The 20039-nt window shown below is 36.3% G+C and overlaps 1 protein-coding gene across 6 annotated transcripts in view; it reads left to right on the forward strand.

Annotated features, from left to right (window-relative positions):
* Positions 1–18213, forward strand: part of TTC13 (tetratricopeptide repeat domain 13) — a 40645-nt gene extending 22432 nt beyond the window's left edge. The window contains exons 13-23 of one of the 6 annotated variants that reach the window (XM_061378829.1): positions 667–797; positions 1122–1254; positions 1749–1841; positions 6402–6485; positions 7682–7766; positions 10022–10131; positions 11435–11564; positions 12258–12337; positions 13444–13522; positions 15407–15486; positions 18063–18213. In XM_061378829.1, coding sequence (XP_061234813.1) covers positions 667–797; positions 1122–1254; positions 1749–1841; positions 6402–6485; positions 7682–7766; positions 10022–10131; positions 11435–11564; positions 12258–12337; positions 13444–13522; positions 15407–15486; positions 18063–18186 — 1129 coding nt within the window. In that variant the 3' untranslated portion in view covers positions 18187–18213. Of the gene's footprint in view, positions 1–666; positions 798–1121; positions 1255–1748; positions 1842–6401; positions 6486–7681; positions 7767–10021; positions 10159–11427; positions 11565–12257; positions 12338–13443; positions 13523–15406; positions 15487–18062 lie in introns of those variants that run through there. The other 5 variants (XM_061378828.1, XM_061378831.1, XM_061378830.1 and 2 more) reach the window with 5 other exon arrangements.
* Positions 18214–20039: the final 1826 nt, after the last annotated feature.

Genomic DNA, 20039 nt, shown 5'->3' on the forward strand with positions numbered 1-20039 from the left:
ATAATGAGTATTTTAGGTGGAGGGTGATTTCAGTCAACAAAGGGGGGATTTATAAGAATAGGCTTCAAAAATATGTAGCTAAAGGAAAGATAGCTATTTCTCCTGGTGTAGTCTGGTTTCTAGATATATTTTAATGTATTCACTCTGTGTAAAAAAAAAAATAAATTGCCAACTAAAAAATTTATGGCTTTTGCATATATGGAATAGAATCCACCTTTTTACCACAAGCTTATACAGAATTACATAAGTTACAGAATAAGGACTCTGGTTTTTGTGCATACTCTTTTTTTACTTAGTGTTTAAGTTCCTCATGGTGAGTGTAACATTGAAGGTTAATGTATTATCTGTGAACTTTATTTAGTATCACTTATAATGAGCAAGTCTGAAGGTGAGATACTGGTTGTGACAGTGTCTGCCTTCAGACAGACAGTAAAAGGATCCGCTGTTGAATTCAGTAAGACCAGAATTTCAGCTGAGATACTGAATGTAACTGCCACGTGCTGTGTAGGTTCAGTGGGGTGGGAGGAGGAATGAGTGTTCTTTATACTGCTTTTAAATATTTCTCACACAAATGGTGTTGATTATTAGACAGACAAGTCTGTGTTTTACAACTTTCAGGACTTTTGTGCCAAGTTTTGTCTGATGCATATTTTTCTCCTCTATAAGAGATGTGTTATTTCAGAATTTTGAAAGCTATAAGCCTGATGTGCAAGAACTCATATGTGTAGCTGATCATCTGGGTTCCATGATGCAGTATGAGACACCAGGATTTCTTCCAAATAAAAGAATACATAGAGGTATAATGAAAAAAAAAAAAACAAAAACAAAACAATGTGGTGATATTTAATGTTATACCTTTGCTGTCTGCAAATTAGTTTTATTCTCTGTTCTTTTCAAATCAGATAAAAAGTTTTAAAATGAAAATAATCCTTATGGCAGCAGTTTCTTGTCCTAATTGGTGACTGGACATCATAATCACCCAGATTCTATTGATGTTGGGAATTCTTTTCCTATAAATACATCACTTTCCTATTTCAGTTTTCATATCTGTAGCGATTCAAGTGTTTGGCTATAATTGGTTTTCTGTTGTTTGTCCCTCTGTCCTCCTTCCGCACCCCCAGCAATGGGACTGGCCACTCTAGAAGTAATGCAAGCTGTGCAGCGGACTTGGGCAAACTCAAAAGTTCGGATGAATGGGAAAACCAGACTGATGCAGTGGAGGGATATGTTTGATATTGCTGTGAAATGGAGAAGGTAATGAGGGGGGAAAGAGAGAACAAGCTTTATGTCAGTTGTAATACTGACGCATATTTCAGTTAACCAAAGGGCTGAAGTCCCAGATGAGAAAGTGCTTGCTACCACTCTAACTAGAAAGCCCTCTGATAAAGGAGAAGGATGATTTAAGTACAGAAGTGCCCTTCTGAAAATACTCAATTCCTCTTGTTTTTTAAAAGAGGAAAAGAATTGGGAATAGCATTTTCTGGTCGAGGCAAAGCTGTGAAAAGCCATACGATACGTTGCAGTTTAGGCTAACAAATACTAATAGTTTCAAACACCAGTAACATAAAATGCGTACGAGTTGTTGCTTTTCTCATGAAAATCTTACATGTGTTTCAATAAAATGTTCTTTTTTCTGATCTCTGAATTCTAGCTTTGGCCTAAAATTAGTCGGCTTGTGAACAAAGCTTAATTAAAAACACTACATGGAGTGAAATGTATGCCAATATTCATGTCCTCTGTCTTTGTAGGATAGCTGATCCTGACCAGCCTGTGCTTTGGTTGGACCAAATGCCTGCCCGAAGCCTTAGCAGAGGCTTCAATAATCACATTAACTTAATCAGGTAGGAGAGTTTTACAAAACTGCTTTCCCCCCCACACAAAGGGATTGTACCAAAACTTACCAACTGTTCACAAAACGGCGTATTAGAGTATCAGATGTATATGTGCTTATTGGTTTGCTTTAATATTTATTTTCTATTTTCTAATGGAACTTTTGGGGTTTGTGCACCTCAGATTTTCCTTATGACATTTCTCCTTTTTCCTGAGTTTCAATTGTACAACTGAGTTACAGCAAGGTGTAACTAGGTTCCAGAAGATGCGCAATTTTATGTGCTGTTTTTAATTTCCAAATCACCTGTAAAAATTAAGTTGATCGCCGTTGTAATGTTTCAAGTATCTTCTCAAAGATAGTGGCAGCAGTAATGAAACAGTGCTATTTTACTAGCTTCGATACTAATTTATAGTAGAAAGGAAAAACATAGTTCCTTTAATTGTTTTCAAGGCAGACCAAAGTAAAAGCAGAAAAGACAAAACAAGTAACCTGTGAAAGGTAACAGTTGCACTTTCAAACAAAGGTAGAATTTAAAAGATTCGACCACTGTTGTACGTTCCATCTTCTCCCATGCTGCAAGACTCAGTATCGTAGTCATGACAGTGCTACCTCCCATGCAGTGGTAGAAGTATGAGAGACTCAATGTGGCAACATCACTGTCAATCACAGGAGCAGAGTGTGTTTGTGTAAGTAAATATGTAGCCAACATTCACGTTACTTCCCTTCTTCACATCCTTCCTTGGGAATTATTAAATCTTTGATCTCTCATTCTGCTTTTGTATCTTTCTTTCTTTCTTTCTTTCTTTGAAAAGCTATCAGGGGAAAAAGGATAAAGGAAGCAAAGCTTTCTTAAGAATTATTTCAGGCTGAGAAAACCAGTGATATTCTGATATTCACATACAGAGGCTAATACTTTATCCACGCTCTTCCACATTGCTGGGCCGTAGCAACATCCACTTTAGGAAGTTTGTGCAATTTAGCATTAAACTCCAATGCAGATCAGTAGTTGCTTTGCAGGATGTGCTGCTTCTTGAGCAATCTTATGGTCGGGCTTTTGTCATCCCCCAAGCCAAGTGTTACATTTGGGCTCCAAGCTCCGTCCATCTTGGTTGCTGCATTTTTTTCTTTTCACATGTATGATGCTATAGGGATGCTGGGGATGGACTATTCATTAGGGACTGTAGTGATAGGACAAGGGGTAACGGGTTAAAACTTAGGGGAAATTTAGTTTGGATATAAGGAAGAAATTATTTACTGTAAAGGTGGTGAGGCACTGGAATGGGTTGCCCAGGGACGTTGTGAATGTTCCATCCCTGGCAGTGTTCAAGGCCAGGTTGGACAGAGCCTTGGGTGAGATGGTTTAGTGTGAGGTGTCCCTGCCCATGGAGGCGTTTGGAACTTGATGATCATAAGGTCCTTTCCAACCCTAACTATGCTATGATTCTATGCAGCAGAAACCACACCCATCTGTACTTTGGGATGAGGATGCATTCTATACTTATCTGTTTCTTCCTGGTTTTTTTTTAAATGGCAGATTAAAAGCTTAATTTCTAGGTATCTGCTGGTAAAAAGGCATTCAAGTAACAGCACCTAATTGCCATGCTAAAAATAGCATCTGGGGAAATATGTCCCTGGACAGGATTTCTCTTGTCAGCAACTCTGTTTTTCACTGGCCAAAGTACTTCATTTGTTTTCTTCTTATCAAAGAATGCTATCAAAACTCATGATTTATTCTCTGAGATGTTTTGGTGATTTCATAGAAATCTGAAACAAGCTTCACAATCATTCAGAATGGTAGGCCCACAGTGAATCCAATTCTAATCTTTTTTGGTTTTGGCTCAGCCTTGATTTTTGGGGCTCTCATCAGCATTTTGGTTGTGCTTTTTTGATAGCTAGGTAGAGGTTCTCTGAAAATAACTGATTTTCTTAAAGGAAGAATAGATTTGGAGCAGCCTAAATACCACTGCCTTAGGAGTTGATCACAATTTAGTACTGGGTGGTGGTTGCATCCTTTTTGATTCTGGAAACCTATACTTTGATTATTCTGCATCCCAAGTAATAACTGCTTTCATTGGTCAGCTTTCTGTAGTGATTTGTTTCTCCTTTTGGATTGCCTTACGATGATTTCACATAGGGCTAGGGGTAAAAGAAATAATGTATAAGTGGTAGTAGTTTTGTTGGTGTTTGGTTTCTTTTAAATTACTTTTGAAACATGTTCTAGTCCATTATGATTTCTGAATGGCAATTTAATCTTAATGTTTTATACAGATCTGTATAATCTCCTTCATTACTCAACTGTGAAATGCCTGGTGATTTGCAGATATTAATAGGCTACACAGCTAACACCTTTTTGTTGATAATTCAGATCACTTTATGGTCTTTTGACTGTTTTTCAGGGAAACTTACATTGCTTTATATTTGGCTTATTGCTTGAAAGCTATTCTCATAACTGTATGACTAGGGCTGAATTCTTTCAATATAACAGCTACCTGAAAATCAGGTGTAATAATAGATTATTTAGGCTGAAAAATGGCAGCTTTCATGGTTATTAAATATACCAAGATATAAGCTGTTCAGCCAAATAAGAAGTATAAAAATAGCAGTTGGGTGTTCTTTTAGTATTTGTAACAGATCAAGTCATGCTGAGCTCAGGCCGTCTCTAGGTTTTGTTTAGTCTAAATTGTACACCAGTATTTCCTGTGTGCAAAAAATTTAGATTAGATATCTATTAACATAACCTTTTTCTTTACTCGGAATTCTTGGCATTTGAAACCCATTATTGTTCAGTGATTTTTGTCAAATGAGTCTTCTCATGGAGGCACTAGCATTCAGTGACTGCTGAATTAAAGATCCTTTTTCAGAGTGGCAAAATGTGTAGAGAGCAGCAGGAAACAAAAATATTTTTGTTTGTTTGTTTTGAGTCAATTTGGGGACCTTTTGTTAAAGGTGTGTAAAAAAAACTCTTGCACTTCACTGTGTTTGATAGGCTTCCAGATCTTAGTAGTCTGAAGATGCAAGTATATATGTCAGCTGTCACTACTTCATTTGTCTGTAGACAAGTGTTATTTTGGGTTACCTCCTTTCTGGCTTAAATGATCAAAGCTGCCAATATTCGTTTAAAGTAGAGAAAATATATTTGAAAGTTGAAGTTATTTCATAGGCAAAACAAGGTTTGTGATCCCCTACACATTAGTGATATACTCAATATCTTCATAAGAAAATTAAGACACTCTCTTGAACACTGCTTCTTTGAATCCTTGGTGGCAGTGTTTATTAAACAAGGAGAAAGGGTAGGAATAAACACAGATCACTTCTGACCACCCACTTAAAGTCTTTTCCCAGTACTGCTGTTTCTAGATGGCCTTGCAGAATGATAGGTCTGGTTTGGAGTTATTTTTCCGAGATGCCAGGAAAATAGAGTTCCTTACACTGACACACTTCTGCCTGTTGTACAGATTAATTTTTTTTTAATACAGATGGAAAATGATGGGACGTACAACAAGGGCAAGTTATATGTATAGATTTGTCTTCATCTTTCCACTTTCCCTGCCTCCCTTTCTAATGTGCAGATACGTATATGTGCTCCATTTCTGTTCAGTTTTTGAAGACTGATTCTGCCATTATTCAGAGACGAGGCCTATTGAACTGTGAGACCAAGTCAGACATGAGACAGGGACTCAAGCTGCCAAAAATCACTTAGAATGGGGGAAAAACAGAGTTGTACACACTTTCCTGTGATTGACAGTGGTTTTGCTTCCTCAGAGAGCGGTAACATTTGCTTTATAAAATCTTGTTTTGTAGACTGGGAGAAGAGGAAGGACTCCTACAAATGCAATAATGGTATGTAATTTTTCCTCTGAGTGGTTATAATCCTAGCAAGTTTCTATCAAGTTTTCAGTGGTTTTTTGTTTGGTTGGTTTTTTTTTCCTTAGTAGTCCAGGGAAAGAAACAACACCTTTTTGATGTTTTTATTTAACAGTTAACTGCTTTTAACTGTTAGGAGTCAAAGCAGTATACTTCAGTATAGACTTCATACAGACAGTATATACTTCAGTATTACTTCAATTTAGAGGAACATAGGTGAATAAAATAAAATGTGTGTGGGCTGTTAGAGCAGGTCAGCATATATATTGGCAAATATGTAAGCTAGAGATTGTTGTTTCTAGAAGTAAATTCATGGGCAGATTAAGAATTCTCTCCTTGTTATGCAGCATCTATGAGTGTAAATAGTTGTTTACGAAAGGTTGTATCCTTATACAAGTTGAGAGTTATCATACAGATTTACTGGACAAGGGCACACTGGAAATGGGTAAATATCTGTGGAATGTAGTTTATCAGAGAACAATGATACTAATCATACGTGAGCTTTAGCAGGTTTGCTATGGATTCTATATTCAAAATGGGGGATGGACAATTCACCACTTCAGACAAACCTCTAGTTGATTCCCTTAATTTACAAAGCATCTGTGGATAAAATGCTGTCAAATATTAGTAGGAAATATTTGTGTCTTAGCCCTGGAATGGGGGGTTGGAAAACAAGACTTAAAAAACCCTTTTGTTTTCTTTGTAGGGGACAGGTCATTAACATGCGGTACCTGGAATATTTTGAGAAAATTCTTCATTTTATCAAAGATAGGATCCTTGTTTATCATGGGTAAATTACTGATATCTTTTTTTTTTTTTTTTCCTGCTTCATTCCCTGGTAACACTGATTTGAAGTTGACGTAATATTCCTTTCAGAAAGTCTGAGGGATATGTTCTTTTTAGTCAGTTCTATTTTCTTGGTATCTATAATTATCTTATTTCCTATTGGAAATGCAAAGTCCTATTCATTGCCATATAAAGTAGCTTTAATAGGAAAAAACATTGTGAATTACAGTATACCTAGAAACTAATAATGGTGTTGAATATGTGCCCACAATTCTCGTGAGTGGATTTCAAGTCTTTCTAAAACATGATTTATTAAAGATCCTTGGTTTTCTCCTCATAGAATAGAATACAGTTTCTCTACATATTGAGATTAATTTATTAAATGAGAGAAAAAAAAAAAAAAGAGAAGATAATTTTAATTGAAACTGGTGTCTGACAAGTGGTTTTAAAGGAACGGAGAATCTTTGCTACCTGCTGCATAGATAGATTGGTAAGCTTTGTCCTGGAACAGGAGACAGTTTTAGAATCGTGAATGAAAAAATATGACTAAAGGTAACCTGAAAATTGATGTTAATGTCTGTTTCAAACTTTCAGTAGTTTTTTATGAGTAAAATGTTTTTGCCACCTATGGTTCGTTTGTGGTGACACTGTTCTGATGACATTAAAAATCAAGAAACTCATTTTTCTTTGGTCTGGTAACTTTTATTAAATACTGAGTTCTGTTTCTCAATCTCATTATGCTACTTGAATATCAAACAATGAAAGTACAGAAAATCCTTGTAACAATTGAAACCATTTAAGTTTTGTAAAATTTAAGATAGTTCCTAAAGATATGCAAGTTCTGTGCTACTGGGAAGTCTGCTGTCTGCTGGGAGAAAATCTGTTCATAGCGAGCCAGCAGCATTTGACTTTAAACCAGCACAATTTGTGCTGTACTTAAAAGAATTCTGTTCTTAAAATCTGGGTGTACAGTAATTAGTCAATATTAAAGCACTAGTTCAATAGGTTTCTTTGCAGTCCAGCTGTGCCTGCATCATACATGCATGTGCCTGTATTTACTTACCTTTGAGGCTACACAGATGCATATATTTTGACAGTTAAGCTGAAAAATAAGCTGAGCTGATATAGGATGAAATTACTTCTTTTCAGAAACGCTACATGTGTTCAACCATCGCCATTCCGTATTTAACTTTTTTTCAGTGCTAATAATCCAAAAGGACTATTAGAAGTTCGAGAAGCTTTGGAAAAAGTACATAAAGTAGAAGATCTTCTTCCCATAATGAAGGTAAAATAAATGAAACTTCAAAACATGAAAAAAAATAATGAAATGTGTTCTGGGAGCTGTCCAGTTCCTCAGAATACCACCATTGTGTTATAAACTTAGAATGAATAACTAGAAACACAAAGTTATTTCAAATCTGCATGTGTGGAATATGATCTTCCCTTTTGGTATATGCAGATGTGTGATGTATATTTGAAACGCTTGGCCTAATTGTGAATTGGTAAAGAAATGATGGGAAGACCAAATGTTGAATGTAATTCTTTAAAGCTAGCCTTATCAACGGGGAGAGTTTGTGGTCAGATCCACCTTAATGGTATCACAATACGCCTGCAGAGTGTGAAGGAAAAAGAGGAAGATGCCTGAGAGATTAGGAATATGGAAGCTCTCTTTACCTTAGGTTTATTGATACAGGTTAGTATGTGGTAGAGCTGGTAGGGGGAAGCAGACGAGTAGTTGCCCTTGGTGACTGATAGCTAATCTGAAATGAAATCTTGGTTTATGTTCTTGTGCTTTGGAGGCCTGTCAGAGAAGGAGCAGGGAAATGTGCAGATTTTCTTCTTTCTTTATATTCTTACCTCAAGTAATAAGGCTTTAGCTGGGTTTAAGTAAAAGGTCTTTCCCCACTCCTGCGCATTGAAGTTGAATGAATAGTGTCTTAAGTTTTTGGGCTTGGGGAAACCTGTTACAAAGTATTTCTTTTAAAGGATTGGACAGGAGTTTAGTTAGAATAGGGTAACATTTGGGAGGAAGCATGTCTGAATAGAGACAAATTCATTGCTTTTCCCCCTATCAGCCGTGTCCACACTGCATTTTTATATCTAAGCAAAGCTGACAGATTGACATAGAAAGAGCACTTTGAAGATTTATGGCTGTTACTACTAATAGACTGGGTTTGGATTTGTTTATGGTAGTAGTGCTCACTCACTTGTGCACTATAGGCATCTTTACAGCAGCTACATGACTCAAGCACTGTATTTTTATATGGGTTTCATTTTTATATGGGTTTCTTTTAGTATGTATTACAAGTATAAGTGTCTTCAAAGAACATATCCTAATTTTGGAGGCAGTTCTTAAATTACTGTCTTGTTCTTTGCCTGGAAAGATGAAGTCAGGTGGATAATAACTGAACTTAAGTAAAACCGTGTGATGAAGAGGTCATAGATGTTGGGATGGATAGACAACTGAGTGTTCCCTACTGACACACAAGACCTGGAAAGCACCTAATATGGCTACTGTTGAATTGTAGGTCAGAAAACATGTTACTAGTAGAGGTAAAAATACAGATTGCTCCAAGAGAATGATGAAAATGTATAAACAGAGTGGACTATACATGACTTAATTCAAAACAAATGTTTCAACTGGCAGCAAATGTTCTTCCTGGTTTTCATAACCTGTACATTTTGCTCTGGTTTGAATCTCCTGTATCCCATTACGAACTGTATTGAAATGGAATGCTGTCCCTCATTAGAGGCTTTTAGTTTTGTTTCTTTAAAATGGAGATTCTCTTTAAACAAAACAAGTGCTATCATAAAATAAATAATTGCCCAAGTAATTCACTCAACACTATTGCATTATAGTCATTAATAATGTCTGTATAAAATTAATGTCTGCTAATATTGATGTAGTTGGGTTATTCAGGTAGCTGAAGAATGTATGTCAAAAGCTGAGCTTTTGGCTTTACTTAAATACAGTTTTGCCTGGTTTATACAACTCTGGCTACAGTATTACAATTTTAGATAATGTAGCTTTGTGAAATTCTAAAACTTTGTGATATTTTTCCTTTTTATGAGGGGGGAACAGTAATTTATACTGGATCATACTTAAGAAATTGTTGCAGAGAGCTGTGTTCTGGAGTCCACACTTAAACTGATGCTACTACTTCTTAGTGTAAACATAAAACAGGCTGTCAAATTCCTGCTTTTGCATTTACATTGTTACACCGAAAGGTTACTCTCAACATGCAAGTTGGGGAAGAATCTGCACAACTCTTAACTGCTTTGCATAGTTGGTTCTCATAAACAGTGCTGCTTTATGTTTGCTATATAGTTATAAAGCTGAATGTCAGTATGCCTCATTAAATATTTATGATTTCAGTAGGAAAAAAAGGATAAATGAAATAACATAGTTGACAGCAACTCTTTATCCTGTTCCCTCAGTTTGTCCATTTTCACTTCTGCTGTATGTATTTTAAGGATTTCAAAACAATAGCTAGGCAGTCTGTCTTTCTTCACTCTAACATTACTTTTTTCTTTTGAAAGCAGTTTAACAGTAAAACAAGAGATGGGTTTACTGTGAATACAAAAGTCCCTAGCCTCAAGGATCAAGGGAAAGAATATGATGGATTCACAATTACAATAACAGGAGATAAGTATGTTTGCTATTTTTAAGGGTTCAGGTACACTAACTAATGATGTATTAGCAATTAATCTTCTCAAATGCAATTTTTACTTGCATAAAGTAGGGTCTGTTTCTCACTCATGGTATTTCTGTAAATAAATAGAAAAAATTGTTCATTTGAGGAGTTCTGTTTCCTGTTGTGTTCCCTAACAAAGAGGGAATATGTATAACATTGGTGGAGTAGGCCTTGTTGAGATGATTCTCTAATTTCCATAATAAAAGTGGAGGGAGACCTTGTTATTAATCTTAAACTCTAAAATTCCTAAAAAGGAAAGATCTCAAAAGTCTAAGTATTTAGTCGTATCAAAATGCATTTCTTTTTGTGAGACCTTATCTGTTATAGTGACTGCAAAGTCCTGAATGGAATGGGAATTTCTGTGTTCTAAGAGTGGAAGAGACAGACTGTCTTCTATTTCAGTGGTACCTGTATGTAAAAGGATACCAACAGGGGGCTTTGGGACACTCTCTGGGTGAGATAGTGAATTTCTCACTCCTGGCTCCTTCCTGAAGACTGAGCATTAATCTGAAACTCAGAAGCTCTGTCCTACTACTAAAACCTTTGGGTTATGTGATTTAAAATTCTATGCATTGGAATTTTTCGCAGAACTTGTGTGCTTTCAGTGAGTTGCATGGAAGCCAAACTTCTCTCTAAAATGTTAACGTTATCTCTTGGGTTTTAATTTTATATACTGAATGATATGCCTATATGCAGTGAAATGACATTAAATCTATGGCCCCAAAGTTTGGGGAAAAATATTTTGGTGTCAGTAAAACCGATTAACTTTGTTCTGCGCAAACTTTGTTGTGTAGCAGTGAGTCAGTTTTGATCCATAATTTGTAACTATGCCTTTATGCAAAACCAGTTTCATTTTGGTAATTGTAAAGTTAACAAAAGTACACATTACGTTCTATACAAAAATCTCAAGGCCATGAAGATATTTTAAGTTTTTGTATTTCTTCTTTTTACCTACACTTTAAGCGAGACACTAATGCTTATCAGGTATTCTTCAATGGTAATACTTCATCTGTGATTAGACAGCAATCTTCATGAACTCTTTTAGACAACTTAAAATGTCATAAAATGTTTGTAATTCAGGGATATTTTTTTTTCTTTAAAAAGGGGGATAATGCACATAATCTTCTAGAAGATAAATTATAGGAAAAAGTTTATGGTGTGGTATTTAACTGTAGCATGTTTGTAATTTACCCTGGATATTAGATTATGCATGTTACAAAAAATTCTTACCTTCTTTTTTGTTTCATCTACTTGATAGAGTGGGGAACATATTATTTTCAGTAGAAACTCAGACAACAGAAGAGAGAACACAGCTGTATCATGCAGAAATAGATGCGCTATATAAGGATCTAACAGCGAAAGGAAAAATTCTGTCTGCAGAGCTGGGGGTAAGGCTCTTTTAATGGAAAGTATGAATTCCCTGATAAAATCCTGTTATGTTTTTATACCTTCTCTTTAACAGTTGCTGTTCTAATAGTTTTTGACAGAGATCTTAAGCAGTAAAATTGACTGCTTGCTTAAACCCGATTATGGCATATAGCGTAAGAAGCTGTCATAAATCTGTTACTGTAAGATTTGCAATGCTTTGCTGCAGTGAGAGTCCAGACAAGGTCTCAGTATCACAGTGTGTTCCTTCCCCCCTCTTCCTTCACCCTTATTTTCTTTGTTTTCCTGTGTGTTCACTGTTTCGTCTTCCTTATAAGCACTGCTTAGGATTTGGCTCATGGTGGCTACATGTAGTATGAGAAGTAGCACAAATTCATGAGAAACACTGGAATTATGTTTGTGTTGATTTGTATTGCAGTGATGATCTGACTGTATTTGAGCTTGTGCTTTCCATTTTTCATCCTTTAATACTGCATAGATGAACTGTTTCACCTAAATTTTAAAGATCTAACAAAATAATTTGCTTAAACATAGGTTAATCAGGCTTCAACTTCCCAGCTTGACATTTTTCACATTTGAAATAGTTTTAAAAAAATAATTACAGTACTGTATGACTTTCCAATATGTGTTCCTTTATGTGGTGTTATCTGAATATTAAATTATCTTTAATTCACTTATTTTTTTCTGTTGCTTAGGAAGTAGATGCTGTTTGCAACTTGATCCTGTCATTAGTTTATTACTTCTATAATTTAATGCCACTTTCAAGAGGATCTAGGTTAGTGATTGTCTTTATCATGTCTGTTATCTTGAATGCACACTGTCAAATATCCATGTGTTGCAGTACCAATATATTTCTTAATATTAAAAAAGCTAAAAGAGCCTTGATTGGGCGGTGGGTCATACAGTCTCTCATTTTGTGCTGCCACGACAGTGAGCACTGACTTAGTCCGTTTTAAAAGCTGTTTGGTAATTGCTGATGGTAATTATTCATAGCTGCATGTATATTTAAAATGATGGGTAGTCTGTATTTATAGACTATTGCTCATAGAATGAAAAGTGCCATTTTTAAATCGTAATGCTTAGGTTCCTAATCTGTATTATGCTACTCCACTGTAATTTCACTCAAAAAGCTTTACCAAAACATGTATTTAAGATGAAATATACTTTGAGATCATTTATTTTAATAAAATACATTTAAGTATTATGTTAGTAATTTATTGCAGCTGCTAGGGTCACCAGATGAAACCCTAGAATAAAGTCCCATATGTCACAGATAAACCTGGCTATATCTAAGACTGTTATGAATCTGTTCCACAAAGCACTTAAGATCTTTAAGCTCATTATTAAACACAGTTGGGTAGAAAATAAAATTTAAAAAATCCAGAGACCTCATTTGTATAACCAGGCTTTGCCTTTCTCTTGCAGAATGTGGAAATTAAATTCTGAATTTCACAGTTAAAAAATTAAAAGTTAAAGAAACTCAAGTAGCTGAAGAGCTTTACAGGGCCTCTTGTCTCTGTTGCAGTAGAGTTCATAAACTCTTCCAGGCTACAGCTAAGCTTCTTAGGAACAGGGGTTTGCTTTGTTTTCAGCTCTATGGAGTCTTAAAAGGTTGAAAGTCTGAAATTGTGATTCTGACTACTGTAGGTACAGTGCCCTTCAGCTCCAGAGGATCATAACTTCATTCCAGTGGTGCTAGAAAGTAACGGTGATTTCACTTTTTAAGTGTTTCATGTTTGGGTTTACATGTAAAATAAATTAACTAGCACAGTAATTTTTACTAGCCTTTTATGAAACGGCACTATATTATATTTGTTTTGTAGTCTAAGATAGCATTATGGAAAGACTTTTACTGTTCTGTGGTTTTGTTGGCTCTTTTAGTGTGATAGCTTATTCAGTGATCATGGGAGCGCTGATGGCAAGTGGAAAAGAAGTATCAGGAAAAATCCCTAAAGGAAAGGCAAGTATCAAAATACACTGGTTCAGCCTGTATGGAGGAAGTGATACTTGTAAATATGAGGAAGGAGCTGTAAGAATGAATAGGAGTTGCACACTTGTTTACCGGAGATGGGTGAGATGCAAGCTGTGGTGTCTTGCAGCCTGAGAGAGTTTTGAAAATCTCATTGCTGTTCTGACAGCCGGTGAGATTAGAGATAGCATGTGCATAATTCTGGGTAGTCAAATTGTAGCAATTTGTATCCCACAGTAAATACAGATTTGTAACTGAAGTGTCTACTAGTGTGTTGAGCTGCTTTTTGAGAAAGGTTCTGAGGGTACTTGGGCAGAATTAGTGACTCTTCTGGCTCATAGCAGAAAAACTTCCTGTCTTTGCACTCAGTGTGTTCCAGAGCATTGAGGGCTTGCTAAGGGAAAATGTATTTACAGCTTCTCTTGATTTCTTGTATTCTGCTTAATTGAAAATAAGTCATTGCTTTTAAGTTACTACTCTTGAATATTATACCATCTTGCTCAATAAAGGGTTTCCTTTATTCAACTATTGGTCTATTAGCTGTGTTACCCTTTTAGCATGAATGGAGTAAAAGCATCTCCATTTTTTTAACGTATTGTAAAAAGAAATTCCAGTGAGAATCAAAGTTGTTTAAGAAAATATCCTGCATGGATAACTGAAGAAAAAGCAACTTCCCTTTTGTTCTAGAAAGTCCTGAAAACAATGAAGTTTGTCCTTTCAGTGCAAGGAAGTCCTAGTAACTCTTAAGAGCAAACTGTACTCGCTCAGTAGCAAGAAAGATTCCTTTCTAGTATGCCATTAAGATAAAGTAGAAGACTTTTGTGCGTTTTATAAGACATCTTCTCAAGACTTCATAGGGTAGTGTATTTTGCTGGCTGGTTTCATGCAGGCAAGCAGAGCTTCAGGTTTACTAAAAAGCAGGATTCTCGACTTACAGGAAGCTCTGGGAACATTTTTCATTTGAGATATTTACCTGAAACAGAGTGCCTTAAATGGAACAAACCTATTTTTTAGAAAAGCTTTCATCTGCTGGAAGAAGTTGTTTTCCCCAGTTAAATGAAACTGGGATATACAGATATAATTACTTTTTGTGGGGGTATTTCTGCTCCCAAGCTTATGACAGCATGGGTTATCAGACCGCTCTGAAGACAGACATCCAGTAGTCAAGAGTCCTGTTACTGCCTGGCAGATCAGTCAGTAGCCATGGTCACGGTAGCTTCCAGTGTTGGTTGTGCAAGCCCACAGAGAGTCTTAGTGCCTGGCATCCATGCTGACTTCCAAACTAGTGAGTGATGAGAGGTGATGTAGTCTGGGCACAGACTTGTAAGTATGCTTACTCCTGTCTTACCAAGAATGCAGGTAGCACAGTCTCAGAACACTTCCTTGATTTCAGACAAAGTTCACTAAACCACAGATGTGTCTGCTTAAATGTTACAGTACTAAGGAACTGATGCTTTTGACTGAACATTGTTTTACTGAAAACTTAATTTCAGCTGTAGATACGAACAGAGTTCTCAGCTATATGTAGTTAAGCTTGTCTGAAAACCCAGTGTGGAAACAAGTAATACAGAGTGCCCGTAAAGTCCAATATAAATATACCAATCATGTGCTACAATAATTTGCATAATATAATATGTAGAAATCAGAAATTTCCCCATTTCATTTAGACATTGTAGTAAAGGGCAATAATTTCTGGCACTGACTCATCAGTATTAACATCTTCTCAAGAGATTTTAAAATAACTGTATTTTGTCATAAAAGGAAGGAAATGTTTTTAAAGTAGAATTTATATGTTAAGAATACTTGAAGATTAACTTCCTGAAATTAGAGAATTTAAATATTAATTTCTTTGTATCTATTTTATTGCATTTTCAGCTGGTTGATTTTGAAGCAATGACAGCACCAGGCTCTGAAGCTTTTAGCAAAATAGCAAGGAGCTGGATGAATCTAAAAAGGTAAAGCTTTCTATTCAGATGGGGGGGCAAGAAAATATGAAGTATTTTATATGTTCAATTTTAAAATGTACTAAAAAATGTTACTTAGAAATTATGAGCTGAGTAAATTATTGTGTATTTTTTTAACTGTTTAGGAACTGATGAGACAAGATTTGAACTTAACACACACATTAGTGTATTTCTGGACTATGAATATAGTGGTTAGTAGTCTAGACATTCAGTTATGTGTCATCCTCTGAGAAAATATAATATTTTCATTTCATTAAGTGGTCAAATTTGCTTTATTATTTTTTCATCATTAGTAAATCAGGTGATTGAGTGAACAAAGCAAGGTGAAAATATTAACTTTTTTCCCCTATTCTTATGCATCTCTTCAAACTATATATCAAAAGTAATTTATTTATCCTTTTAGTGCTATTTTAATTTAGAGAGTGAAGTATTTCCAAAGTTGGTGGAAGTTCTGAATATACAGAATTCTATTACTTAGTATGCCTGCATGACTTTTGTGTATTGCTTGAGAACTTTGATTTTCATATTAATTTATTTTTGAATACTGAACACATTCATTCTTGTCAATATTATGAATCTGGTGTATTTGATTTGTCCTATACGAAATCTAAACATCCTCCTGAGACAAAACCAGTTTTGATATGCTTCAGATCAGGCTCAAGATGCTTGAGGGTTGCTGAGAGAACTAGCTAGTGTCCTTACAAGGCTGTCTATAATCTCTGAAAGATTATGCACATAAGGGGACATTTGTAGTGTCTGAAGGAAAGAAGAGCTTGCATCCATCTTCAAGAAGTCTAGAAGGATGATCCAGGGAAGCTGTTGGCTGGTCAGTTTGGTCACTGGGAAAGTCATGAAGTTAGTCCTGTAGGAAAGTATTTTGGGGTGTATGAAAGAGAAGGTGACATGGACAGTATCAATGTGTCCCAATTGATGTTTATTTTTACTTCAGCAAGGACTCCCGATGTGCTGTCATACCAAGACAACACATTATGGTCTGGACGAATGGCCAGCTAGATGAGTAAAAAGCTGTTAGGATAATCAGATATAGAGGGTACTCAGCACTTCAGACCATACCTAGAATACTGCATCTGGTCTGGGAGCAGGGCAGTAAAGACTGATAAACTGAAGCAAATTCAGAAGAGGGCCACGAAGGTGGTTAGAGCACAAGCCTTAACTGGTGTGGGTTGGGCTTGTTCAGCCTGGAGAAGGCTTTCACCCTGACAGCAGCTTTGCAATACCTGTGTTGAGAAAATAGAGCTGGGCAGTGCTTGGTGGAAGGACAAAAGGCAAAATCATGAGTTGAAATGAGGTTCGGGCTGAGCATAATCTTTTCACCCTGAGGGTAGTCAACAGAGCAGAGAGGCTGTGCAGTCTCCATTCCTTTAGACTTTGAAGACCTGACATGGTAAAGCCCTGACGCCCTGGTCTGAATTTGCTGTTGACCTTGCTTGGAGCAATGTGTTAGATCACAGACCTCCTGAGGTCTGGTCCAACCTGAGTTGTTCTGAGAGCCTAAGGAACTCTGCAGCTGCTGTTAATGCTGAATATCTCACACTGATTAGTGTTGTTTAACTTCATATCAGTGGTTCTCAGCCTGGGGAATTTCACTAGACTCTAAAATCCCTTCCTAAATTCCTTCCTAGATTCAGCATTTATTAAGGAGTAACATTTTTAAACTACAGCACAGCAAGTTGTGGTTTTTATTAAAAGTAGTCTGTGCAAATATTGTGACTTGGTAGTCTTGGAAATATAAAATGTCTATGATTCCCACATTTTTTTTTACTGTAAATCTCCCAATTTGTGTATTCAACTTCTTTCTTGATCCTCTGTTCATGGGTGGATTTTTTATTTATTTGTTTGTTTTAAGACATATCTTTATCAAAGGGGAGCTTTTCTCTTGGGAGCAAAGTCAGTTTAAGCCATTTCAACTGTACCTATACGTATCTGACCCTCTCAGTTGTACTGCTAAAATTTGTGGGAATCCATAGCAAACCAGATCAGGAAACTGATTTGTGTTAAAAATAGCTGTGCCAAACCCAAAGTTTATTTTTAACTGAGACCATTTCATAGCATAGTCCCACCGATAGTATTTCTGGCTTAAATGAGAGATGTAAAATGTTTGAGGAATGAGCCAGAGTGGAGAAAATGCTGCAGTCGGATTTGCTTGATGCTGAGAAAAGTATCTGTAGAACCATAGCCCAAAGGATTTCAAGTAATAATATGGAGGTAATTAACCTGAGCAGCTAATTTGTCTGTGGTAGAAGAGTAATAATGGTTAGTAACTTAGGCTTGAAGACTTCAAGCAGTAAAATTTTGCTTTTAACTTCTGCCACTTCCAAAGGCTTTTTTATGTAGTCATTATTTTCATTCTGTATAGGGAATGAAGAGTTACGAGAAGCAAGAGCTGGTTGTGGGCAACAAATTCTTGATTTCAGGTCCCAGATTTGTTGGAGAAGGCCAACAGAGGAGAAATGTGAGGAGAAATATAATCTAATGTGTTAACTTCCAGATAAATCATAAAACTCACTGAAAGATAAATAATTTTTTTTTTTTTCCTTCTCTTTCAGTATTTCACCTTCTTACAAGAGCCTACCATCAGTATCGGAGACTTTCCCAACCCTGAGAACGATGATTGAAGTACTAAATACAGACTCATCTCATTGTATTAAAAAAACTATAGTTGTTGTATAATTTATACAAATAAAAGGCCAAGAGATACTGCTTCATAAATTATTTTGAAGGGAAAATTGTGGTCAGAATAGTTTTGTGGGTTTTGTTTTTTGTGGGTTTTGTTTAATAGGTTAAACTTACTTGACTAGTTAAGACTAGAACAAAAGGAATCTTTCTATGACCAATAATATTAAGTAGGAAAAAAAGTAGAACAGTTGATTCCCCCTGTATTGAGACATGCCCTAACAAGAAATACAGCTGTTGAGGGACCAAACGAAAAAGCAGTAAGAAACTTGATCGCAGTTATGATCTGAACATGTTGCAGGTGAATTTTTGTTTATTTTTTAAGGTAAAAGTAATCTGCATTGGAAATAACACTAACCTGCTTCCTGCTTGGTTTTTTGTTTGGGTGGCTTTTTTTTGGGGTGGGGGGGAGGGGAGGGTTTGTTTGGGTTTTTTGTTGTTTTGGTTTTTTTTTGTTATTGTTGTTTTGTTGGTTGTTTGGTTTTTTGGTTGTTTGGTTTTGGGGGGTTTGGGGTGTTTGTTGGGGGGTTTGCTGTTTTTTTTTTTCTCCCAAAAACCTCTGTCTCCTGCATGGAAAACTTCATGAACCATATATGTGCAATTGGTAAATACACAGGCATTTCATGTAACGTGGGCCAGCGAAGGACCAGATGTCAGCTGAAAAGAATGGGTTTCAGGAAAATATCATTTGGAAACCAAAACAAACAAATGACATATTTGGAGTTAAGCTGTTGGTGAGTAAATGTCAGAAACACAGCAACTGTACGTCAGCCTCCTGTTCCAAGTACCCACTGGTGGCTGGCAGAAGATACCAAAGGATTGACAACACATTGGGAGAGCTATAAGGCGCCTTGAGTTGTTTGTGTTGGAAGGGCCTGGAAGCATTCTGGAAAGGCAGGCTTCCCTGTAGGGCAGGGCTAATTCAGTTCAAACAACATGGACAGTATCATGAACCAGCGTCTGACTGTAATAGTGAGGATATTGTTTCTGGTGAGTCCTAACTGAATTATACTCATTTTAGCTTGAGCTTTGTGACTTTAGAACTGTTTATCAGGTTAAGTGATTTCAGAAACAGCAAGCACTGGTGGGGCAAAATATCTGGTTTCCTGAGTGGCTTTAAACAACTTTTTTTTTTTTTCTCCTGCCTGAATATTCAGCATTTCAGAAAATCTACAGAACTGTTCTGTTTCAGACATAGCTTTCAAGTTGTTTAATATTGATGGTCTAAACTGTGATTCTGTTACTGTTAGCTTTTACGCAAATATTCTATTTATTTTGCTTGCTTCCAGTTTTCCAGAGGTTAGGGCTTTGCTGGGCAATTGCAAATATATGGCCTGATTATGTAATATGAGATAAGCTAAAGAATAAGTTATTTACCAAGGGAGAGGAGAAAACATCCTGCATACCCCAAAGTGTACCAGTAGCAGTGGTGTGGTTGTTTTTCTCTGGCCACAGTGCAGGGCAATCTCAGTCTCCTCTTTAATGAAGAAAGAAATGCAGCAGAGCATCAAGAGTGTTGATATAGGTGACATACTTTTATAGTGGTACTGAAAGCAGGGTGGATTTATTGAATGGAGGGTCTTTTATTGATGATTCCACACAAGTATTTATCAGATTCAAGTTAGAAGCTGCTGTGAATCCTGACATCCATTGTAAGAAAAGTCCTAATGATTTAGATTTCACTCTTTATTACCTTGATCACTGGCAGAATAGGGCACCTATGGGTTGCTAGAGACCAAAGTGTTTACATGTATGAAGGATTTTCATAGAGACAGAAGATGAATCCCAGAAAGTGGATGCATACTATGCCTGCATTAGCAAGCAGTTCATCCTACCCAGTATGAATAACT

This window comes from Neopsephotus bourkii, unplaced genomic scaffold (genome assembly GCF_033783945.1).
Source record: "Neopsephotus bourkii isolate Nb327-2 ecotype Australia unplaced genomic scaffold, CSIRO-AGI_Nbou_v1 NB_1767, whole genome shotgun sequence".
Classification (NCBI taxonomy): Eukaryota; Metazoa; Chordata; class Aves; order Psittaciformes; family Psittacidae; genus Neopsephotus; species Neopsephotus bourkii.